The sequence below is a fragment of the Gobio gobio genome (assembly GCF_949357685.1).
Source record: "Gobio gobio genome assembly, chromosome: 7".
In the NCBI taxonomy this organism is placed as follows: Eukaryota; Metazoa; Chordata; class Actinopteri; order Cypriniformes; family Gobionidae; genus Gobio; species Gobio gobio.
In genome coordinates, this window is record NC_137103.1 from 4,675,299 (window position 1) to 4,701,779 (window position 26,481).

The 26,481-nt window shown below is 39.1% G+C and overlaps 1 protein-coding gene across 1 annotated transcript; it reads left to right on the plus strand.

The window, feature by feature from the left end:
- The first annotated feature begins 4,914 nt into the window (after positions 1–4,914).
- Positions 4,915–24,619, plus strand: LOC307128956 (uncharacterized protein). The gene is made up of 3 exons (XM_079821046.1): positions 4,915–4,971; positions 5,536–5,668; positions 22,925–24,619. The coding sequence occupies exons 2-3, from the start codon at positions 5,584–5,586 to the stop codon at positions 24,148–24,150; spliced, it is 1,311 nt and encodes a 436-aa protein (XP_079677172.1). The 5' UTR covers positions 4,915–4,971; positions 5,536–5,583; the 3' UTR covers positions 24,151–24,619.
- Positions 24,620–26,481: the final 1,862 nt, after the last annotated feature.

A 26,481-nucleotide genomic window follows, 5' to 3' on the forward strand; every position in this document is an offset into this window, starting at 1 on the left:
GTACTAGATTGCGTACTTTCTTGCGTTCTGCCTGCCTGCCTAATGTGCTTTCTCAACAAATTTGCGCTAACATAGCCTATTGTACTGTATTTTAATATGATATTGCTGACTGGCCCAATAAAGCTGTTCTCATTTCTCATCTCAATGTAAGTGATAAGCACATGAGAAGAATGGAAATCAAACTAAATTCTTTAAATATAAAGCTAAAGAGAAGCAGATAACCGTTTGGTCCGTGGCAACACTGTGCTCATTTGTAGCTCGCTCATTCATTCACGTCTGTGTTGCCAAGTCAACTCCTCAGTAAGGAAAATAGCTATTGGCTGTCCTCTAAGGCTAAATGACACCATCGCCTCATTTGCATATTGACCATGTGCATTGTGCATGTCCTTTTGATGGACGCTGTAGGAGAGAGAGGAATAAAATCGCTGGAGAGACAAAAGGTGAGTAAAACACACCCTAAATATGTGAAGAACCACAAATTAACTTTCTTCTGTCGATTCTTTTTTTTGTTTTTGTTTTTTTACATCACAAGTCCAACCCTCCTCCTTTATCTGGGCTTGGGACCGGCAAAAGTGACCTAAAAGAGACACTCTGGCGGAGTTACTTTTGTTTATTATTATTATTATTATTATTATTTTGTTTTTAATTTTTTTAGTTTGGGGCTCCCAACCACGTTCCTGGAGGCCCACCAACAGTGCACATTTTGCATGTCTCCTCAATCAAACACACCTGATTCAGGTCATTAGCTCATTAGTAATGACTCCAAAACCTGATGTGGGTGTGTCAGACAAAGGAGACATGCAATATGTGCACTGTTGGTGGGTTTAAACTTATGGTCCATTTAGGAGCCTACAACAAGTCACAGTAAAGCATTACATTTTTAACCATATTTTTTTTTTTTTTTGCGTACAATATTTTTTCTTTTTTTTTCTTAAGTTTAGTTTTTAACCTTATGGTGCACTTAGGAGCCTACAACAAGTCACAGTAAAGCATTACATTTTTAACCATAACATTATAATTTTTTTTATTTTTGTGTACAATATTTTTTTCTTTTTTTCTCCTTAAGTTTAGTTTTTAACCTTATGGTGCACTTAGGAGCCTACAACAAGTCACAGAAAAACATGAACATTTTTAACCATAACATTTAACAAACCATTTTTATATCATCTAGATTAAAAATCCAAATGGACCAAAAAGAGATAATAGAAAAAAAACTGTCAATGGGAATCTGAGAAAATGGTAACTGGCCCTAATTCAGGTTAATTGTATTTTTTTTTTCCAGATCCCCCTTCACATACACACAGGCTGTGCTGGCTCACAGAAATAGTGGGTCATCGTCATTTTGGTCAAGGCTCTCTATAGCAGGTTCAGCAAGTGAGGGAGCTGACTTAAATGAGTAAGCAGCTGATGTGCCAAAAAGCTGCAAAACATTATCAGGCAGCTGGTGCTCATAGCAAGCCTCACCAGACAGCTTCAGTCCATATCGGATGTACAGGATGGAGTTAAGGGTCTGCAAGGACATCCGATTTCTGAGCTTGCTTTTGACCACACTCATCTGGCTGAATACTCTCTCGACTTCAGCATTCGAGTGTGGTAAGGACAACACAGACACAGCAGCCATGGCAAGTTCTTGAAACGGGTTGATATTAGAAACCCAGTGAATTTCTTGTCTCATTCCATTTACTAAGATGGACGGCACGTCATTGCTGGACAATCTTGTCTTTTTCTTCAGGGGAGTAGCCGAGGAGCTTGGCTATTTTTTCTATTTCTCCAGGGCTCTTATTGTGCTTCAAAGTTTCCTCCACATTAAAAACGGACATGTACTGCAATGCTTCAATGTTGTCCGGCAGTCTCACCCTCAACTCATCAGTGAGAGAGATGGCGAAGGCTACACACTGCTTACGGACATTGTTTAAATCCTCAGGCACAACATGGAGCTCAGCTGCCTTTGACTCAAAAAGGTAACCAAGGTATGGTTTGGGACTGATGTATCCATCTATTGGCCCTTTGAGCACATCAACATTTGCCAGTGGATTCACCACCCTGCTGCTCACAGACTTGATCAGGCTAAACAAGCTGTCAAGTAGCTTAAGAGGATCTACTTGCTCTCCCTCAAAAGCCTTGATGGCCAACTGTACCTCACCCAGCGCTGACTTCAAAAAAGTCAGATACAAAATGTTTTGAGGATCACTATACATGGAATATAAAACCTCAGCCATGTAGCAGTGTTCACTGGACTTGGTGACTGAGAAATGCAGCCTAAGCTCCTCCCACTGGTCCAAAATGCGTGAAACTGCAGGTTCAATGGAGAGCCAACGTGTGGCACACACCTTAGTTATCTGTAAAGGTTTTCCCCCACACAGGGTTCCCACTCTTTCATGAACACCAGATTCAAGGACTTTCAAGGACTTTTTAAAGCACCTTTTATTTTAAATCAAGCACAATAAATACGATAAAGGTGGGTGTGTTACTGCCAATATATCAAATACCTACTGTACCTGTGTCTATCATTAATGCAGTAACGCTAAGGCATATACTGACAACTACAATACAAAATCCAATGAGGAAAGAGGCTGGTGTACAAGATGCAGTTTGCAGCTCTCTTATTCCTGCTTTTAACATTTATTTCACAGTAGTTTTAGTTTTCTTTTTTATAAATCATTACTTAATTAAAACGATAGATAATATTGTATACTTGAATTTTCCAGTTAAATGAAAAGATATGGAAAAGTTAATTGTTAGGCATAAAAAATATGCAAAATTATTTATCAAATAACCTGTACATGGTACCTTTTTAAAAATCAATTTGAAAGCTTTTAAGAACTGCACATATATTATATTTAACATATATAATTGCTGCCATAATAACGTCCCAATTCAAATGTTTACGTGCTTTTCTTCTTTTTTATTTTTGAGCGGTGATGAAACATTGCTCTTGTAAATACTTGCCAGCATTTCAGTAATGAAAGTAATGATCTTTAAAATGCATCCAAATTACAGTAAAGCGCAACCGTACGGTGGCCTTCAGTGGTCAAAAAGGATAAAAACAGTGAATATTGAAGTGATATATTCTAGAAAACTCAGAGATGTGGATTCAGACGGCAATTAAATCACCACACAAACTTGGTGTTTAAAAATAGGAGGTAATTCGGCCGGGGATTTTTACACGTGTGGTGGGAGAAAAACACTGACATTCTGGATTCAGGCGGCAATAAAATCACATACTAGCCCCTGACAATGATGAAAATACCTTATGACCCCACCAGAAACAATTACTGTCCGAAAAGGGCTTTTGACAGTAGATGGCGCTTATGGAACAGCAGAAATATATTGAAATAGCTTCCTCCTATAATGCTGTTTTGTTCTGGCTTTGGCAGCGCATGAAGTCCAATTTTTGTAATGGCACATGCTACTCTAACAAAATGTAGTTCATGCTTAATTCAAGCACTTTCAAGGACCTATTTTTATTTTCAAGTACTTTCCAGGCCTTCAATCCATGTGTCTGAAATTCAAGAACTTTCAAGAAGACTGGGAACCCTGCCCAAGAGTTGATGGTCTCATATATGGCCTTGTAGGCCTCCCTGCGCTTTGGAGACACTGAAAACCAGTTATAAGTCTCTCTTACTAAGTCCTCCAGACTAAGGGGGGTGGTGTCATTGGAAGCATGACTTACAGCACAGCGAATAAGAACCAGATCTTTGAGGCCATACACTTCCTTCAGCACTTTATGGACCCCATTGTTAATCCCTGTCATAACAGAGGCATTGTCAGTTCCTATCCCCAGGAGTTTCTCTTTTTTAAGACCACACTTCTCGAGGAAAGCCACAACAGCACAGGCTATAGATCTGGCATCTCCTCCCTCCAATTCAACAAGCCCCAGAAATGTTGAGACATTTGTCTGCTTGGTGTCACTAAAGTACCTTATCACAACCCCCAGGTATTTAGAAACACTTACATCGTGGACTCATCGAGGAGGAGGCTAAAACGCTGGTCACCCACATCTGTGACCAACTTTTTTCAGAAAGTATGGTGCTAGAACACCATTAATCATTTCTGTGCACTTTGTCCTGTGCATTTTGAAATGTGTAGCAGCAGTGGAGTCTGAGAAAGCAGCTCTACATCCGTCTCCAATGCGATCACATGCCAGGAACATAGACATCATCATTCGGACGGGGTATACGGTACATGTCCAATAACATCTTGGGAGAAGGTTTTCACACGGACCGCTGTCATTGCAAGATATAGCAACTCTGTTTGTCCGAGTTAGCAACAGTAACTAAGGGGGGCGGGGCTTACCGATAGGTCAGTTGAAGAGGCTGCACGCTGGGGTTTAAACAGTCACAGTCGGACAATCAACAATCGCTTCTGGTTAAAAATTCCCAAAACAGTTTACATTACTATTAAATGAAATAAATGACATTAAAATTCAAAGTAGTCACCTAAAATACTTTTCGGATGTAACTGTAATTTGATTACCATCTATTTAAGATGAGTGAATATATATTTACATACACTGTAATAAATGATATGATCAATAGGTCATGACCACATATGTTTTACATTGTGCTAATTCATCAAAGTAAGTTAAGAATTGTTCAACTTTAAGTCAGTTTAATATAATTTAAGTTTAAAATGACTTACACAGCCAAGCTGCCTGGAAGCAAGTGAACGTAAGGCTTTTTCCTTTTGTATTTACAGTGTGTCTGTCCACAAACATTAAAGTTTTGTCTTTTAGAAATCATTTCACATTCTTTTATTAGTAGTTCTTAACATTTTCAGCACATCAATGGATGAGGAAATTCACCAAGAACTAAAGTCTGAATTCCTCTGACATCTATTTTACTATTTGTATCTACATTTTTGTGCACTTTTGTGATTTTAGACACAGAGTGAACAGGACTTTTATTTTGCTCTGGCGATGACATCATCAATCTGCGCCGCGCTTCTCTGTTGTGATTCGGCTGAAGAAAGGTTCGTTTTACACATTTAAAGTGTCTAATTCGATACGAACTGTTCTGTGTATTTTATAGTGTTTACAATGACTGTAAAGTTAATAAGCTGTTATTGGATGTAAGATTGTAATGCGTTGTCTATCATTAATCAGCGGTATTTAGTGAGTAAAGCTTGAGTAACAGAAAAGTTGCGTCTCATTTCGCTCCATATGTCGTGAATCAGTTCATCATAAACACGAATTCAGTCTCTCTCTGACAGTAATAATGGGAGAAACGGGTATTTCTGAATCAAACAGTTGAACCGATGCTTCGCCAAATGATTCAGTGTTTGAATCGCTCGATTCATTGATCAATGCAACAGTGACTGTAAGGAGAACACAAACACGAATAATGACAACTTTAACAAACCAAGAACATTATTATATTAATTAATTTGTACAATTAGTTTTGAGTTGTTGTTTTTTGTCTAATCAGGCCATTAACTGTCAATCTGACTGACTCTTTCCAGTTCTCTGACTACTAAAGTTTGGATTATTTTTCTGAATTATTCTCCTCTTAAACATGATTTTGTCCAAACACACAGGATAACTCCTGGAGAAGCCTCTGAGATCCACGTGACACTGTTATAAAGATGGCGTTTATTAAACAGGAGAGTGAAGACATAAAGATTGAAGAAGTGTTCAGTGTGAGACATGAAGAAACTGAGGAGCAAACAGGTTAGTGTCATTCTCAAAGCTCAACTCATGATCCTCACAGCACTAGGGATGAAACGGTATCGAAATTTAACATCACGATTATAGTGACCCAAATTATCACGGTTATCAATATTATCACGGTTTTGTTCAAACAAGATGAAAGTGTTCAAAAAGAACAGATGCACACACTTAAAACATTTCAACAAGTTTTATATTTGAAAATCAACAAATAACTAAAGCAGCTCTATGCACTTTTTTAAGCTAGATTCTGTGGGATTTCCTTCCTTATAATGGCCGTCGTCAATAGCAACACATAAATAATAATAATTTGTCATAAATATAATCTCTAATATTATCTCTGTAAATGGGTCGTTGACGGATAAGACTTTTTAATAGGCCAATTTTAAAATACCAAAAATATGGATATGTTTGGCCATTTTCTAAACATTTGGAATGTAGTGTACACATGCCTTTATAAAGAAAAGTAAAAAAAAATACATTTTAGTGTTTTTACACTTAAGTTAATAATACATAGCCTTAAAAAAGTCATCTGGGGCAATCGTAATTTATCTCAAAATTCACATTTTTATGTATCATTAAGACTAGTTGAACTCATATCAGTAAGTAGATAAACTGATGAAGAAAGATAAACTTTAGTGCCCTTTCATTTTATGAAAACCATTATTTCACAAGTTTATTCTATAATATCAGTCTCCCACATAATCCAGTTACAATACTGATTTTTACTTTAAAAGCAAAAAAACTGAATTAGCATTTATACAGATATTACACATTCAACAATAGCATACCACTGATTAATATTTGAGGCTAAACTGATGGATATTTGGTTATGAATTTATTAATTTATTCATTCATTTGTTGGTTACCCCACATGACATATGGTCGCCCCAAATGATAAGAAAACCACAGGTATAAAAATGTCAGTTAAAATGTACACAAAAGAGTTCAAGACGAAAGAAAATGTAACTCTTTTTATTCAAATAACATTTCAACATTTAAATATAACAAATCAGAAGGACATTAACATTTAAAATTATATAATTTTTATTGCAACACACATTAAATGCTTCAAGAACTTAAGAAGCTGAGTAAAGAATCTCTTTTTTGGAACCTTTTTGGGAACACTACTTGCATCTCAATTAACCTTTCAACATTCAAATATCACAAATAATAAGTTTCTTTTTCTGGACCCATTTAGCCACATAAGGCAGTGATGAACACAACTTGTATTTATCTAAGCTGAGGTATTTCTGAACTTCACCCAATCTTGGAGAGTCAGCTTTGAGAAGCGTGATGTTGCTGGCTCAGGCTCTGAGATCACAGCATGCACATCTTTTCTGTAGTAGAAAATTAAATCTACAGTTTGTGGCCACATGAAGAGGTTTTTGTCACCAGATTGTAGCATACAATTGACCTGCACTTCTTCTCCCACAACCTCAAGCACTTGCCAACATAAGGCTTTTCATCATAAATGACAATAACAAACCTGCCACAAAGATCTAGATTTTCTTGTTCCCTAGGTGGTTGAGGAGGAGAGCTTGGGGGATTCTCAGTGTTGCACACAGTGCGTCTCACTCTCAGGTCTACTATTACGGGCTTGTAACAAGGGCATGGACTCCTCTCTGTTTTCCTACAGAAGCATGACACAGTCCTGTGAGTGATCTGTGAAGGCTGGGTAGACCAAACCTGGTGTATTTTAAAGGTGCCCTTCACAGCCTCCAAGTTGTCAGGAATTAGCTCATCACACTTTTCAATGCTTTCTCTGTTTACCCAATAGTGTGTGATGCTTGAGCCTAATCTTGTGTTCAGCATCTCATAGAGTTGCTGTGGTGTCTGAAGTTCACCACCTCTTTGGACAAAGCGATCTGCTTCTCTTTTTATTGCCCCACCAATCCCATCTGGGGGCCCTTTCCCATGAGACTTTTCTGAATAATTCCAGGTCACCTTAGTGAACCCAGAAAGGAAAGGGACAGTACTGATGAGGTAGAAGTTGTTTTTATTCCGGTACTGTGTAACCGGCCCATCACTCTGAATGTGGAGGGTTGTGATCTGCGGGAAGGTTTCACGAAGCTCTCCTAAGATGGGCTCTAGATGTGCCCACACCGCCCGCTCGTCATGGCGCAGGCTGTCAGAGAGTGTTGCATAGGACTTTGTTCCATGCACAGTGTACAGGACCGCTGTATGGATAGTCGCTTGCTGTCTGCTACCTCCAAAGTGAAATGCCTGAACCTCTGTGTTCAGCTTACATGCATAATTCTCTGAGAAGTCAACATGCAGAACAGCTTCACACCCTGTGATGTTTTGTTTAAGGTAGCGGAACTGCTCTGCCTGGTGCAGCCAGTTAAACTGATGTATCGCCAAGGACTCTAACTTCTGAGAGAAAAGCTCCATCAAGTCCTTGATGGTTCCACTATAGATCTGTTTCACCATGTTGCCAAACATTCTCTCTCCATTTGTGGAAGTTACCCTCTTCCACTGCTCCCAGGTGACTTCTGAGCTGCTCTCTGTCTCAGGGAATTCTACCTCCTCAAAGCAGCACTTGGCACAAACACGGTCCATACAGTCCTTATTTTTTGGATCACACACTATCATAACCAGCAGCTCGGAAATGCTTTTTGTGTTCAACAACCCTCTGCTGTAGAGCTTGTTGGCCAGCAGGTGGACATTTTCGTGGTCCATGCATGCACATGTGTCCCGATCCTTGGCGTTTGGCTCAGTGACATAGAAGGGGCGTCTTCTAGCAAACTGCCTGTAAGATAGGTGGAGGCTCTTCTTCATTTCACTATTGTACAGCCCATGGAGCTCTGTGAGTGGCTTTGTGAGAATTCTTCGCTGTTCTTTTATTTTGTTTTTTGTGATGGTATCTTTTTTCCCTGGTAAAAGTCGACTATTCTCATCTCTAGTCAGAAAACTAACAACAGCCAGCTTTCTCTCTTTTGCCAGTTTCTTCCCCCCTTTTGGCTTGAGCCTCTTACTGTGGCTTAACCGTTCTTTTGCCCTCGTCTCACCTTTTCTGGCCCTTTCCTTTTCTTTTCTCATCTTTGCAAGTTGTCTCCTCAGATTTATGTTTAGCTTTCTTAATTCATGCTTCTCAGCCTGCAGTCGTTTACAACGTTTCTCAGCTTTCTTTTCTCTAGATTAGATTAGATTAGATTCAACTTTATTGTCATTACACAAGTACAAGTACAAGGCAACGAAATGCAGTTTAGGTCTAACCAGAAGTGCAATAGCAGCAAGTGCAGGATATATACAATGGTTGCGTAAGTGCAGGACATAAAAATGTTCTGAATATATATAAATATGTATAAGTAGAGAGATGGTTATTACTATAAGTAGAACTGAATTTACAGATGAATATATACAGTGAATAAATATACAGATGGCTATTACTATAAACAGAATTTACAGGTGAATATGTACTATGAATAAATATACAGATGGCTATTACTATAAACAGAATTTACAGGTGACTATGTACTATGAATAAATATACAGACGGTTATTACTTGAACAGAATTTTACAGTTAGAGGTATACAGTAATATGTTAGGCTAATATGAGGAATATAGCAGTGGATTAAGTTAGTACAATAAATTATGGACAGAGCTATCCGAAAGAAAGTGTAAAAGTGCAGTGGAAAGTGGTTGCATATTCCAGTTAGAAGTACGGTGCAAAATGCAAATGTAAACATTGTTACTGTAAATACAGTCGGCAGTGCAGATGAGCATAATCCAGTTACGGTATGGTGGTGCAGAATGCATAAGTAAACAGTTGTTACTGTAATAAACAGTCAGTAGTGCAAATAACAAAGTGAAGGCAGATGTGAGGTAGGAGAGTTATCAGTTTATGAGGGAAGTGGATCAACGGGGGTTTGAGTTCAGTAAAGAGACAGCTCTGGGGAAAAAACTGTTCTTTAGTCTGCTGGTCCTGGTCCGGAGGATCCTGAAACGCCTGCCGGAGGGCAGGAGAGAAAACAGTCTGTGGGCTGGGTGAGAGGAGTCCTTGAGGATGCTGCGAGCTCGATGCAGGCAGCGTTTCCTCTGGATGTGCTCGATGGCAGGCAGTGGAGTCCCTGTGATGCGCTGGGCAGTTTTCACCACCCGCTGCAGTGCCTTGCGCTCCGCAACAGAGCAGCTCCCATACCACACTGCCACACAGTTGGTCAGGATGCTTTCTATTGCGCAGCGGTAGAAGTTCACCAGGATGGCCGAGGAGAGCTGATTCTTCCTCAGTGTCCTCAGGAAGAAGAGGCGCTGGTGAGCCTTCTTGACCAGGCTGGAGGTGTTGGTCGTCCACGACATGTCCGCCGAGATGTGGATCCCCAGGAACTTGAAACTGGAGACACGCTCAACAGCCATTCCATTGATGTGGATGGTGTCGTGTGTGCCTCTTGACTCCTTCCTGAAGTCCACGATGAGCTCCTTCGTTTTGGTGGTGTTGAGGAGCAGGTTATTATCAGCGCACCATGTGGCCAGGTGCTGGATCTCTTCCCTGTAGGCAGTCTCATCGTTGTTGCTGATGAGACCAATCACCGTAGTGTCGTCCGCAAACTTGACGATGGAATTAGTTCCATACACAGGCTTGCAGTCGGAGGTGAAGAGGGAGTAGAGAAATGGACTTAGCACACAGCCCTCTATCTTTTCTCTCTGGTGTGGAGGACATTTGTGGATGGAAATCCTCACATTTTGAGGTGGAGCATCCACCACCACACCCCCCCCCCCCCTGGACTCTCTTGCTGCCCCTCCACTCCTTCTACACCTGCTGGATCTGGCAGAGTGTTCTCTATGGATTGAGGTGTAAGGTCCAACATTGCCTTCTCCATCTTTCTTCTCTCCCTGTATCCTCTAGATGCAGCCTTCCACTTGTTTCTCAGATTATTCCTCTCCCTCTCTGATAACTCATCTGACTTCACATATGGAATCTTCCCCTCATGCTTTCTTTTTTGGTAGCTGAAACAATAGTGTACAGAGTTGTTCATCAACAACAACATAAACATTCTACACCTGTGCTCTTTCCTCCTTATCCTGAACCTACTCTCTTTAGAGAACAGCTGTTTCGGTGACCAATGTTTAATAGCTCATTGTAGCATACAGTCTAAACTGTTTATTTGATCTACCCTGGTCTCCTACCTTCTGTAGCTCTAGTGACTCTAGCTCACTGCTACAGAAGCTCTTTTTTCTTTACCTCTCTCTTTTCCTTGCAAGATACTCTGCTCTTGCTGCAGGGTCGGAGTTGACTTTCTGTCCATGACGAGCAGTCTTCTCTTTGCTTGTTAATCGTGCCATCTAGGAAATAGGTAAAATAGGTTAACTTGTTTTAAATGACTAATACATGTATAGTCACATAAATAGAATGTCATTGTGTAGTTTAATTTTTTTTGTTTTTTTTTTTTAATACATTTTTCCTGTAGGATTGTACTACAAAAAAAAAAATGTTTATCCCTATAAAAGGAATGGAAAATGGCTGAATTTAAAAAAAAAAAGATAAAATATACAAATAATTATGCTTAAACAATTAACTCTATGTATATAATTGATGTATAGAATATGAAAACTCCAAATATAGGACATATATCTATCATTTAAAACACTCAGCAGTGGTCGCCCCACATGATACTCGGTCGCCCCATATGATGTTTTCAAGTTCACTGAAGTTTAACAGGCTAACAGTTAGCCTCAGAAACCAAACTAGCTTCTTCTAGTGACAAAGCACTATCAAATTTATCATCAAAATATAGATTTGTGGGGAAAAAATTATAATTCACAGTTTTGGGGTGGTCGCCCCACATGATGACCAAAAGTGACTACGACATTACAGCAGTTAAAAAACAGCTTTTTCTTACTATATGAGAGAGACTGATTTACCTTACAGTTGTTTCCAGGGGGTCTTCACTTGTGTCTGGCTGATGCAATATCCCATCCTTGAGATATTTTTCAAAATAAAGGTCCCAAAATTGTGGTTTGTTGATGGTCGCCCCGGATGATATGGATAGAATCAACTTAATTCGGACAACATTCGTTTGTATATCATGATAGAAATATATGTGCAAATGCTTTATAGTTTTGTCAATGGATGTAAAACATGTTTGTAATTATGCCAACTAGGAAAAGGGATATATTTAAGATGATTTAAACTGTTTTTAAACCAGTTGTCCTAACAAAAGTCAAGGCTGGACGGTCGCCCCATATGATGTTTTGTCACCTCGGATAGCAGAAAAATGATGAAAAACTTAAAAATTTGGAGAAGTTAGAGTGGTTTAGTAGGTGAAGAAGGTATAACAAGTAGATGAGAAATTTTTATGTATTTTTTAGTTTTTTCTGCAAAATAAAATTAACCCGGACAGAAAAAGGGGGCGTCACGTCATTGACCCAAATATATTCTCAAGCAATATTCTCATCAGTGTTCAGCTATGACACATTTAAATCACCATATTTTGTGTAAGAGCCCAAACAGTATCCTGGTGAAATAATGCATATCCATATTTCCATATGATTTGACAGTTTATTTGATTAAATATCAAAATGTGTGCATCATACCTGACACCGAAATGATCACTTTACAGTCAGTTTTATGACTGTCATTCTCTTCAAATGCTATTGAAGTTTGAAAAGTGTATAACGTTACCAATGTTGTGTGTAACTTTAGAGACGGTCCCTAAATTCGCCAGCGTTATGCCAGTCATATCAGATGCGCTGTGGCTCTGCTGTGTTTTTTAAACCATTTTCGCTGCTGAAATAGAACAAAAACAGTCAATCTCTGTATGATGAGTGAATCTCCTGCGTACAGCACATGTTTATCTCTGATCTGAGTGCAGATTTCAGCGAGTGAGAGCGGCGAGCGCTCTGAAGAAAACTCCAATAATCTGAACGCCTCTGATTATGAGATATTGCATTCATAAACTCAATATAAACACGTGTGGTTGGTTATAAAGCGCAACGCGATTATAACAGATGGCTTTTGAGAAGACTATAATAAGTTCAACCGCCAGAGTGACTAACGTTAGCCGAAATAACGTTACACCCGCAAATGGCGGTTGTTGTTAATGTCAAGCCCTGATTATTATCCCTTAAATGTCGCCCTAGTCTTGTCTGAACTTGTTCGTTCGCTTCACGTTATTATTTTCCAGACGTAGTTTTGGTATTGAGGTCAAAGTCCACTTGCCTTGCGTTCGTAGTTTTGAAGTGTTTTCCCTATTACAGCAACTTTCTTCTGGCATGTTCTGCAGACAGGGCTACCATCTTCGATTAAGTTTCCCTCAGGACTTTTGTAAAAGCCAAAATATGACCACACCTCAGATTTGGTCCTTTTTAGAAATCTGATAAATCTCCCGGCGCTGTCACTGCCATCTGCCATTTCTTCTCATTCAGAAACAGCGGCGCTGCTCCAGACACTGACGCTGACTGGACAAGATTTACCGCCAGTTTTCACAATCGTGATAATCACACGCGGTTTTAATGATAATTAAATTTTATACGATATTACTAACCGTCACTAAATTTTATCGTGGTTTATCGTGAAACCGGTAATCGTTTCATCCCTACACAGCACACATGAGGGATATTCTCCACTCACACACAATCTGTGGATCATATGTGGTATTGTGCTTCACATAAGACGTGTTTGCAGTGCTACTGATCCACTATTAAACAGAAACTGTGAAACTTTATTATCACAAACTAACTTTAAAGGCCCAATATTCTTCAAACGAAATCGAAGAACGAACTGATGTGATGTAATTTCAAATAAAATCTGGCCAAAACGAACTTAATTTAGTGTTAGCTTTGGGAGTTTGAAACAGCTCGCAAAATACAGTTTTTACCAAAAAAACAAACAAAACCCTTTTAAAGTTGTCCATTTAGGTCTTTAATATACTGTATTAATGTGCTGTAGGTAAAGTTAAGATATTTCATGCTTTCAAAATAACTTTATTTTAACCGTAAGCATTTTGCAGAAAGATGGAGGCATGCCTGAGAAATAAATACAAATTTTGTCCTAACAGCACTTCCTGTTGAATTTATAAGTGCTATAATTAAGAGCTCGCCACGCTTCATTGCTCTGTCACATCCATAACGTTTAAAAGATTAAGATTAAATAATTTAACAATTATAAATACAAATAACTTGAAACTTTATATTCAAAGCTAAATTATGTTTATGCTTATTAGGATCAACATTTCATCTTACTACTTTGCTCTGAACAACCATAATAGTGTGTTACATAAAACACAAAACTGATTGCGACCATCACTGTGGGGGAAACCGTGATTTGAACTCCTATATGATTAAACATTAATATTTGTTTCATATTTGAATTTTAGCAAGCAGTTCTGTTGGAAGGAAAATCATGCTCTCTAAAGTCTTGAACAACGCTTGTCAACATGCAAAATAATCCATAACCATTTGAAATGCAGCAATTTAGTAAAATAAAGTTGATTAATTGTGCAATCTTACCATCCTGGTATCGCAGATTTCAATATTTGGAGGTTGATAACTTGAGGTCTCTGTGAAAGCTTTAAAGCAGTGTTTTAGTGGCGCTCTCAGAACGGTCATGTCCGTAACATTTTTTTTTCCTCATAAATGTGAACACGAAAATTAAAATAAAGTGCATATTTTATGTTCTGTGGAGAGCCAACTCTTCTTCATTCAGTGGGCCACTCAGATCTACAGACGGATCTACTGATTTGCTGGCACTGGAGGAAAATGGAATAGTTAAAGCTACACTGTGTAACTTTTTTAGTTTATTCTTAGCTAAAACACTTAGTTCTTTAAAATATATGTGCTCATTAATGTATATTTACTTCTTTCAAGTAATAAAGTATTCTCGTAAGTTTATAATATGCCATTGAAAATACATACGGGTGAGGGGTTTGAATGCGGGTCGCCATGTTGCCCCTCCATCTTGAAAGTACATTAGCCAAAGAGGGACATACCCGTGAATTCAAGCTTCGCCTTTCGCGTTTTAACACTCGATGGCACCGTGACGAATGTGGACAAGGTCGAACTGGAAGCCATATTAATCTTGGACTAAATCGGCCACCGTAGGAGTTAAAACGAAATCGGAATTGAGAGGAACAGAAACTGATATTCACTGGATGGTCATATACCTTTTCACCACTAGATGGGGGAAAATATCACACAGTGTAGCTTTAATTTAATCATAAAATGACCATGGTTTTGCGTTGTTTTGTTAATAAGTGCAGTTACTAATATTACATGTTTGTTTATTGGAAATTTAACAGTGAAGCGATGAGATTGAATTGATATGCAGATAAAATTAACATTTAGTAACGACAGTAATGTGCAAAAATCTAATATTAAATATTCTGCTCGTATTAAATGTACCATTGCTCTTCTATATCAAGAAGCTGACAGTGATAATAAAAGGAGTACTTGTTACTTTTTTCCTGAATAATTCTGTCACAATTTGAAGAAAAGTTTTAGTTTTTCATGAGACTTTGTGACTTCCTACTTTTTTCCATATATTATGCAGTGGAAATGGCAAAAATAAGTCAGTAAGTGCTCCTCTGCTGCCATATACTGGTTATAGTGGTCATTTCATAAAAGTGCTTGTTTGCCACAAAGTGGCCTACACCTTTTAACCTTTTAGTTTTACAAATCATCATATTAAAAATAACAATATAATTGGATAAGATTTATGAGCTTTGAAGTGCTGGAAAAAGTGTGATGCTCTTGAAAGCCCTTAAAGTGCTTGGATTTTACTCTCAAAAGGTTGTACGAACCCTGAGATGAATAATGGAGAAAAACTATTTCTTCCACAATACTATGGGGTGTTACTACAGTAAATCTATGGTGAATGTTGGTGATTTGTGACTGAAACCACCCTACTTTTGGGTTACGCCATTTAATTCACAGAATTCCTGAAAATCAACTGAGACTTTTGTCTAGTCCATAATGCATGTACGACCTCAAATCAGAAAAAGTTGGGACAGTATGGAAAACGCAAAAAAAAAGAAGTGATTTCTAAATTTACTTTGACTTGTATTTCATTGCAGACAATATGAACACAAAATATTTCATGTTTTGTCTGGTCAACTTCATGTCATTTGTAAATATGCATCCTTTCCTGTCATTCAGACCTGCAACACATTTCAAAAAAAGTTGGGACAGGAGCAGTTTAGGGCTAGTAATGAGGTAAAATGGTTAAATAATGATGTGATTTGAAACAGGTGATGTCAACAGGTGATTGTAATTATGATTTGGTACAAAAGCAGCATCCAAGAAAGGTCTAATCCTTTAGGAGTAAAGATGGGCCGAGGATCGCCAGTTTGCCAACAAATACGTGAGAAAAGTATTGAAATGTTTAAAAACAATGTTCCTCAAAGAAAGATAGGAAGAGATTTGGATATTTCACATTCAACAGTGCATAACATAATTAAAAGATTCAAGGAATCTGGAGGAATTTCAGTGCGTAAAGGACAAGGGCGCAAGCCTAAGCTGAACAACCGTGATCTCCGATCCCTCAGGCGGAACTGCATCAAGAATCGTCATTCATCTATAAGCCATATCACCACATGGGCTCAGGACTACTTTGGCAAACCTTTGTCAAGTACCACAATACGTAGTTACATCCACAAATGCCAGTTAAAACTGTACTGTGCCAAAAGGAAGCCCTATGTTAACAGTGTCCAGAAGCGCCGTCGACTTCTCTGGGCTCGGAGGCATCTGGGATGGACCATCACACAGTGGAAACGTGTACTGTGGTCAGATGAATCAGTATTTGAGGTATTTTTTGGGAGGAATGGACGCCGTGTGCCCCGGACCAAAGAAGAAAAGGATCATCCAGACTGTTACCAGCAACAAGTCCAAAAGCCAGAGTCTGTCATGGTATGGGGTTGTGTCAGTGCCCTTGGTAAAGGTAACTTGCACTTCTGTGAAGGCACCATTAATGCTGAAAAGTACATTGAGATTTTGGAGCATAATATGCTGCCTTCAAGAAGACATCTTTTCCAGGGACGTCCATGCATATTTCAACAAGACAATGCAAAACCACATTCTGCACACATTACAAAGTCCTGGCTGCGGAGGAAGAGGGTACGGGTACTTGACTGGCCACGCAATGCGGTGTGATATGGAGTCGATCAGTCTGTGGCACTGCTCAGGTGTTTTGAGAGCCCAGGTTGCTCTGATATACCCCTTTTCCACCAAAGCAGTGCTAGAGCTAGTTCGGAGCAAGAGCCTAGTTTCAAATCGGTTCTTTGTGTTTCCACACCGAAAGCACCACCTCGGAGCCAGGAAAAGTGGTTCTTAAGTAGCACCAAAACATTGCTGGGCTAGAACAGGGCTAGAAGTAAGAACTGCTTATGTCAGCGGCTGGGGGCGGGGTTACCATGACCAACAAGACGAACACAAACTTGTGACCGCCATTTTTGAATTAGCAGCTAACGCTAAACACAACAATGGACACGCTTAGACAAAAGCAACAGTGGTCCGAGGAGGAAATTAGCTGCTTTTTAGCACTCTGGTCCTCTGCAGAAGTCCAGAGTAAACTAGACGGGGCTTCACGGATGAAACCAGTTTTACAGCAGATCCAGCGGGACATGGCTACAGCGGGGTTCGACAGGAACATCGTCCAGTTAAGTAACAAACTGAAAAAACGAAAAAAAGACTACAGGGACCAAAAAAAAGATCTCGGTAGAAGCGGCAATGGTCGCCCACGCCGAAACCCCCATTTCGACGTCCTCGACTCGGTCCTCTGCGATCGACCGGCATGCCAGGTGACTGGGGCACTGAACTCGGCGACAATAGTGCTCGAGGCCATGGTGGATGATTCGCTGCAGCAAAGTTGCACTGATCCTGGTAAGTTCTGTTTTTACAATCTTTTACTTGTTCCCAGTCAGTTGTGTTTTTAGCTGTTTAGCAAGGTACTAATTTCTCACATCAGTGTTTGCAATGTTGATAGCTAGGATAGTTGTATCTGTGATTTCATTGTTTAAAGTATCAGCAGAACCGTGTATAAAAACAGTGGACAAAAAAGTGTTTTTTATTGATGCACTGTCTTGTTTTTGTTTATAGAATTGTCTGTCGCGTTACCGCCACCGCTGGGCTGCAGCTCTCCCACGCCGTCGTGTAGCAGTTCTGGGGATAACGTTACATCTTCTGAACGGGGTAAGACTTTCTGTGCAAATGGGCACACCATACACTATGCAAACATTGTGTGTGTGTGTGTGTGTGTGTGTGTGTGTGTGTGTGTGTGAATATGTATATGTAAGTATGTATGTGTGTGTGTGTGTGTGATACATACATACATACATATATATATATATATATATATATATATATATATATATATATATATATATATATATATACACATGTGTATGTATGTATGTATGTATGTATGTATCTAAAAGATACGGAAATAATGTTTTTTCCCTTCATTTAACTTAATGAACATCAACACAAAATGCTTTGATATGTAACATTAATTACATTAACTTGCTTTATACAATATTATGCGGAGGAAATATTGTGGGACATGAGCAAAATATGAAGTGATAGTGATGTATAATGCTATATCACAAAATAGTATTTAATCATATAGCAGATGCATACGCATATTTTTTTGCAATGCTATGACAACACATTGATCTGTCATCTGCTATTATTGTTTTACACAGGAAAAAGGAAGAGAAACAGCACTTCAGAACTGGTGCAGTATTTAGAAAGGGCAGATGAGAGGTTTTTGCAGCACAGCAAAGACCTGAACGATGCCTTGCGGTAGGACATGAGAGCGGACACACATTCGCTGCTTGGACTCATGGGGCGCATGGTGGCCGTAATGGAGGCACAAGTGCAAAAATGAGCGCCCAAAAATTGCACAAATGAGCGCCAAAAATTTGCACAAAAAATTGCACAAATGAGCACAAAAGAATTGCACATCACCAGTGTTTTTGGTTTCTTTTTATGTACACATTTTATTTAAATTATTTACAATTTTCATTTACTGCACTTTACATTTTTACATTTTGCAATATTTGATAAATATTTGTGTTAGTTTTTTTTTTGTTTAAATAAACATATTTCTTAATACAAATGTCTGGTTCAGTTTTTTTAATCAATGGAAGAGAATAATACATAATACAATTTATGACAGTCCAGATGTCCTTAAACACAAATGGCGGTGTTACAAAAATATGGAATTGTTGTATTGAAAGAATCACTCGTTCCCTCCGTTAAAATGCATCATTAATGCAGCTCTGACGTCGGCCCCTTCTGCGTTAGCATGCTCAGGTACTGTCTGGACAGGAGGCTGAATGTTTACAGTCCTGTCTGGGTGCTCTTCAGTGAAATTGTCACCATGTTCCTCACAAATGTTATGGAGCACACAGCAGGTCAGTGCCATCCTCTTGCTCAGCTCCAGCTTGCAGTCGTTTCTTTTTAGGAGGCACCTCCATCGTCCTTTTAATCTCCCAAAAGACATCTCCACAACCGATCGTGCACTGCTCAGCCTGTAGTTGTAGGTGTGTTGTTCAGGGGTCAGTCTGCCAGTGTCGGAAAAGGGCTTCATGAGCTGGATCACCTATCAGGTAATGTCCAACATCACAGCCAGAGATGGTCACTTTGTTTTGCCCAAGTAATTCCCCATCACTTAGGACCTCCCACAAATGTGACTGTCGGAGCACTCTGGCGTCATGCACACTCCCTGGATAGCCAACACAAACATCCCAGAAAAGACCTTTGCCATCCACAACTGCTTGCAGAACAATAGAATACCAGCCTTTCCGATTAAAATAGTCTCGTGGATAGTCCTCTGGTGCAATTATTGGAATGTGGCTGCCATCAATTGCACCAACACACTGTGGAACTCTCCAACGATTATTAAAGAAAGTGGCCATTTCTAACAACTTGTCAGCATCAGGAAATTTCATGTGGACAGGAAGCAGCACCGTGATGACTGTGTTGCAGAATTCCTGAACACAATTAAACAGTGCTGAGGCCTACTCCAAAAAGATGGCTGATGGTCCTGTATTCACCACCCGTGGCCAGTTTCCAGATGGCAATGGCAACACGCTTTCGGATTGGGACACACAAACGGTAGTTTGTGTTCCTTCTCCCCATGACATGCTTGACCCGACTGCAGATATCCTCAAATGATGCTGGGGACACACGGAAATTCTGCATGAATTGTAACGGAGTAAAATCCGGAACAATTGTGTCCCACCAGTGGTCAGATCGTGGATATGCCCACATTACAGGTGACCTCCTCCTTGCCTTCAGCTGCAAGATTGCCTGTAAAGATTTTTTTTTTTTTAAAAGAATCTCATTTATGGGCAATAGGGGGACTGTGTATTTTATATATATATATATATATATATATATATATATATATATATATATATATATATATATATATATATATATATATATATATATATATATGTATATATATATGTGTATTATATATATATATATATATATATATATATATATATATATATATATATATATATATATATATATATATATATATATATATATATATATATATATATATATATATATATATATATATATATATATATATAAAAATTGGCAACAGGAGTACAATGCAATATAGGCTAAACATTAAAGCAGCCGTAAGAATAATTAAAAATATTATATAGAATAGAACAACATTGACAATGGACACATTTTTCTGCAGATTAACTACTTTTGGTTTTAATATTGTGAGTGGTTTTTGCTTATAATACAGACATACTTTTACTTAGGTAAATTGCACTTCTAGTAGAGTTTTTACAAAACAGTGTCGTTATACTTCTTACACCAGTGCTTAATACATTTTTATTTAACAACAATGTGATTGATTATAAGTAAAGTCGATGCTAGGATGGTAGCAACATGCTGAGGCTAAAGTTGACATCTTATTGTTAAAAATAAATGTTATGTACATACCGTTACTCTCGCCTGTAATCTCCGTCTGTACAAATTACGGCGAGCCGCACGAACACGTTGGATCCGCCGTGTTTGGATGCCGATGTAAGTCCGCAAAGCCATGAACATAAATTGCAACGCAACGTCCGCCATTGTTGATGGTGTGTTTGTGTTTGGCGCTACCGCGCTTGGCACGCTAGCGTTGCTGGGAAAGATATGATGTATACACAGTGACGTAAGACCTGGCTCTGTTGTGGCTCTCAGCATGTGGAAAAGCAAACGGTTCTTAGAAGGCTCCTCAGTCGAACCAACTAAGAATTGGGACTAGCTCTGGCTCTGAACTAGCTCTAGCACTGCCTTGGTGGAAAAGGGGTAATAGTGGCCTTCAGCTCTTCTGCATTGTTGGATCTGGCAAATCGCATCTTCCTCTTCACAATACCCCATAGATTTTCTATGGGGTTAAGGTCAGGCGAGTTTGCTGGCCAATTAAGAACAGGGATACCATGGTCCTTAAACCAGGTACTGGTTACTTTGGCACTGTGTGCAGGTGCCAATTCCTGTTGGAAAATTAAATCTGCATCTCCATAAAGTTGGTCAGCAGCAGGAAGCATGAAGTGCTCTAAAACTTCCTGGTATACGGCTGCGTTGACCTCAGAAAACACAGCGGACCAACACCAGCAGATGACATGGCACCCCAAACCATCACTGACTGTGGAAACTTTACACTGGACCTCAAGCAACGTGGATTGTGTGCCTCTCCTCTCTTCCTCCAGACTCTGAGACCCTGATTTCCAAAGGAAATGCAAAATGTACTTTCATCAGAGAACATAACTTTGGACCACTCAGCAGCAGTCCAGTCCTTTTTGTCTTTAGCCCAGGCGAGACGCTTCTGACGTTGTCTGTTGTTCAAGAGTGGCTTGACACAAGGAATGCGACAGCTGAAACTCATGTCTTACATACGTCTGTGCGTAGTGGTTCTTGAAGCACTGACTCCAGCTGCAGTCCACTCTTTGTTAATCTCCCCCACATTTTTTAATGGGTTTTGTTTCACAATCCTCTCCAGGGTGTGGTTATCCCTATTGCTTGTACACTTTTTCCTACCACATCTTTTCCTTCCCTTCGCCTCTCTATTAATGTGCTTGGACACAGAGCTCTGTGAACAGCCAGCCTCTTTTGCAATGACCTTTTGTGTCTTGCCCTCCTTGTGCAAGGTGTCAATGGTCGTCTTTTGGACAACTGTCAGGTCAGCAGTCTTCCCCATGATTGTGTCGCCTACAGAACTAGACTGAGAGACCATTTAAAGGCCTTTGCAGGTGTTTTGAGTTAATTAACTGATTAGAGTGTGGCCCCAGGTATCTTCAATATTGAACCTTTTCACAATATTCTAATTTTATGAGATACTGAATTTGGGATTTTCCTTAGTTGTCAGTTATAATCATAGCCTGGATGCCAGCTGAACTTAGCCCCGCCCACAACATTTTTACTCGGGCAGTTCGGTCTGGACTTGATCCATAGAGAAGTAATTATGCCCGAACAGAAACTGTTCGGACCAATGAAATTGTCAGAGCGAGCTTTATACGATGATGGACAGATGATAAACAGTAACGTAATCATCCACATCATCAAAGGCGCTTGGGTTGAATTTTGTTCTAATCCTAAACGGAGAACTTGTTCATATATGCATTCACTTTACTATTTCTCTGAGGTCTTTCCTGGTTCGGTTGAAACACGCCCCATAATCACAGCCCAACGGAGCAGTATCAGACTCAAATTCTGACTAGAATTGAGTATGACGACGTCAGGCTATTATAATCATCAAAATTAAAAGAAAAAAACATTTGAAATATATCAGTCTGTGTGTAATGAATGCATATAATATACAAGTTTCACTTTCTGAATGGAATTAGTGAAATAAATCAACTTTTTGATGATATTCTAATTATATGACCAGCACCTGTAGAGCTTATTTACAGTGGGTACGGAAAGTATTCAGACCCCCTTAAAAGTTTCACTCTTTGTTATATTGCAGCCATTTGCTAAAATCATTTAAGTTCATTTTTTTTCTCATTAATGTACACACAGCACCCCATATTGACAGAAAAACACATAATTGTTGACATTTTTGCAGATTTATTAAAAAAGAAACACTGAAATCTCACATGGTCCTAAGTAAACTGGAGAGTTTAGCTCCATCTTTTATCACACAACTTAATTCTTCTGGATTGTTTGAAATTTACTGATAGGTGTGTTTGGTTAATGATGGGACTAAACTCTGTAGGACAGTGGCCCTCCAGGACTGATGGTGCCCATGCCTTGTTGTTTCTTTGTGCCATTAAACTGGTGTTATTTGTCTTCTTCTGCCTTAGACCTGAAGGCACTGGAAGAAGAGAGTCAAGAACTGAATGAAACAGAAGAAAAACACCAGATTAAGAAACTTCATGATTTCACAACTGAAGAAGAACCTTTCAGATGCTCACAGACTGAAAAGACTAAAGGTCATTTCACATGCCAACAGTGCGGAAAGACTTTCAATCAAAATAGAAACCTTAAAATCCACATGAGAACTCACACTGGAGAGAAGCCATTCACTTGCCAACAGTGTGGAAAGAGTTTCACTCAAAAACCAAGTCTTAAAGCCCACATGAGAACTCACACTGGAGAGAGTCCATTCACCTGCCAACTATGTGGAAAAAAGTTCAATCGAAAAGGAAATCTGACGGTCCACTTGAAAGTTCACACTGGAGAGAGTGCATTCATCTGCCAACAATGTGGAAAAAAGTTCAATCGAAAAGGAAACCTGACGGTCCACTTGAAAGTTCACACTGGAGAGAAGCCTTTCACCTGCCAACAGTGTGGGAAATGTTTCACTCAAAAAGCAAGGCTTAAAGTCCACATGAGAGTTCACACTGGAGAGAACATTTTCACCTGCCAATGGTGTGGAAAGAGTTTCACTCAAAAAGGAAACTTTAATGTCCACATGAGAATTCACACTGGAGAGAAATCTTTCACCTGCCCTCAGTGTGGGAAGAGCTTCTCTCAAAAAGTAAATCTTAGGACTCACATGAGAAGTCACACTGGAGAGAAGCCGTTCACCTGCCCTCAGTGTGGGAAGAGCTTCTTACGAAAAGAAAACCTTGAGATTCACAGGAGAGTTCACACTGGAGAGAAGCCGTTCACCTGCCCTCAGTGTGGAAGGAGTTTTTCTCTCAAAGGAAACCTTGAGGTTCACATTAGGCTTCACACCGGAGCGAAGCCTTACAAGTGTTTTCAGTGTGAAAAGAGTTTCACATATCTTAGAGACCTGAAATTTCATTCGCAAACTCATTTGGGAAAGAAATTGCAAGGTTCTGAGTGTGGAAAGAAGTTAATGATAAAGAGCAATATCAAACCCTCTGGAGGAAGGCGATTTAAATGTGATCAGTGTAATAAAACATTTGTTTTGTTGTCAAACTTACAGATACATGTGAAAATTCATGCAAATGTGAGACCATATGTTTGCTATTTTTGTAGAAAGAGTTTTAAATGGCCCAGTAGTTTCAAATGGCACCTGAAAACCTGTGCAAAATCAAAGATACGTTCACACCGCAGGTGAATGTGGCCAACATTTATCATATTTTTTTTAGGCTTGCCTTTTAAATGTGGCTCATGTTAGATACTCGTCTAAATATTCCTCCATGTTCTTCACAAGTGATTTGTCCAGTTTAGTCAAGGCCGTAACCGTGTCTTGAACATAAGGGGGAGGAGGGGGAGGATAGTTCATATTGGATTATTGGTCTTTTTATTTAAAGGAATTCAATTGGAATAAAGAAAAATAAATAAAGAACAATTTCAGGTCTATTGTGGTCATAAAGTAATCAATTTTAACTCTTTTTGTAAATGCTGTTATTTTAAAATTTGCACACATTCAAAAATAAGACAAACACAAAATGTTTCTTGTCTCGTCACATTCCGTTATGAATTACACAAATCATGTAAATAATATATTTTCACTTGGTGAAATGGTGAAAAAAAGTATTTTGTATCCCTGGATATTACTGCTGGTCATTAAACATTTTTATCGTAAAACCATTGTCTCATATTTACATCCACGTACACCTTACCATGCACTCTTTCACTGCAAAAACTAAAGTGTGGCGTTGAAAGGGGCTTTGGTTGGAATTTACACTCGTCTTCTGTGAATTTAATTGGTCATCCTTGAACAGTTTGACATTGACGACCAGTGTTAGATCGCTTTTAAAACTTTGTCATCTTAACAACAAACAGAGGCCTGTGTGGTCCGATCAAACAGACGAGCTACTGGAGCTCAAATTGCTCAAGAAGTTAATGCTGGTTCTGATAGAAAGGTGTCAGAATACACAGAGCATCTCAGTTTGTTGTGTATGGGGCGGCACAGCCGCTGACCCGTCAGGGTGCCCATGCTGACCCCTGACCCCGCCCAAAGCACCAACAGTGGCACGTGAGCATCAGAACTGGACCACGGAGCAATGGAAGAAGGTGGCCTGGTCTGATGATCACGAGTTCTTTTACATCACGTGGATGGCCGGGTGCGTGTGAGACGCTTACCTGGGGAACACATGGCACCAGGTGCACTATGGGAAGAAGGCAAGCCAGCAGTTCATTGGGCAATGTTCTGCTGGGAAACCTTGAGTCCTGCCATCCATGTGGATGTTACTTTGACACGTACCACCTACCTAACACTGCATGAAAAGTGGGATTTTCGACCCCGTAAACGCCTATAGACTCCCGGAAATCTCCCTAATTTTCGTCAGTTTTCGACAATTTAGAGGCAGCGAACGTTGCGTTCGTCTGTGCCATAAATTGTCGTAAACGAACCATGACGTAGGTGGAGAGCCCCCGGAGGTGCGACGCCTCAAGGAACTTTATACCATCAAGGAATATATGGGAGAATTTGCCCGGACCGTGCCGTTTATTCAAAGAGCTTCATTTATAAACACACAGCTGTTTATTCAAAGAAAGAGCTTTATTGTTCAACACACAACTATGTACAGTGCAGCAGTAATGTCTCTTATGTTGCCCTCCAAAAACGTCAAAAAGAAGTGTATTGTTAAAAAATATATTGTTTCATAGCAGCTTCAGTAACAAGTTCAAAACAAATTCTGCTGTAAACCGGCTCTAACAAGCCAATATAGTGTCAATATTCAGCTCAAGTGACTTCAGTGTTGATTCAGTGCAGTTGATTTCAGTTCAACTGTAAAATTCCTCAGTTGTGCATATTTGTGTGTAGTTAGTTATATGCAAAAACAAAATTTTTGGAAGAGTTAAAATAGTTTTGCACAAAGTGTTGCTTTTGCAAGCGATGTCTGATGTTTTGCATGTTGTGTGTTTTGTGTGTAGAGTTACAAGAAATGGAGCCATATTTTCAGAAATTGTGTGTAAGCAATTAAATAAAACTGTAAATGAATCCTGTTTATTTTAGTTCAGGACTCATAGTCCAGGTGTTAGTAATCTGTGCTTAATCTTTGTTCCAGGCAACAATTTTTTAACTCACGATTAACTAGATTAAGGCCTACTCTTGGCATAATTTAAACCCTGTCCAGGAAACCACCTCTTGAAAATCTGCATTGATAATTCATAAAATGTGGTGTGAGCTCAATTTAAATGACAATTACAGAAAAACACAATCTGACTTAACTATTAACACACAAACTTGTACTTTTCACATTTATGATTAATAGCCATTTAGAAATCATTCACAGTGCAGGGTGGAAAAAATTTAATTAAATTAATAATTTTGGTATGTAAACTGTATGCTTTACTAGATTTATTTGTGTGCTTTGGTTCATTGTCTTGTTGCATCACATAACCTCTCTAAAGGTTGAAGACATGAACTGCTGTCCTGTATTTTTTTTTACATAACATTGGTTATTGCTAATGACATACAGAGTAATTAATCTACACTGTG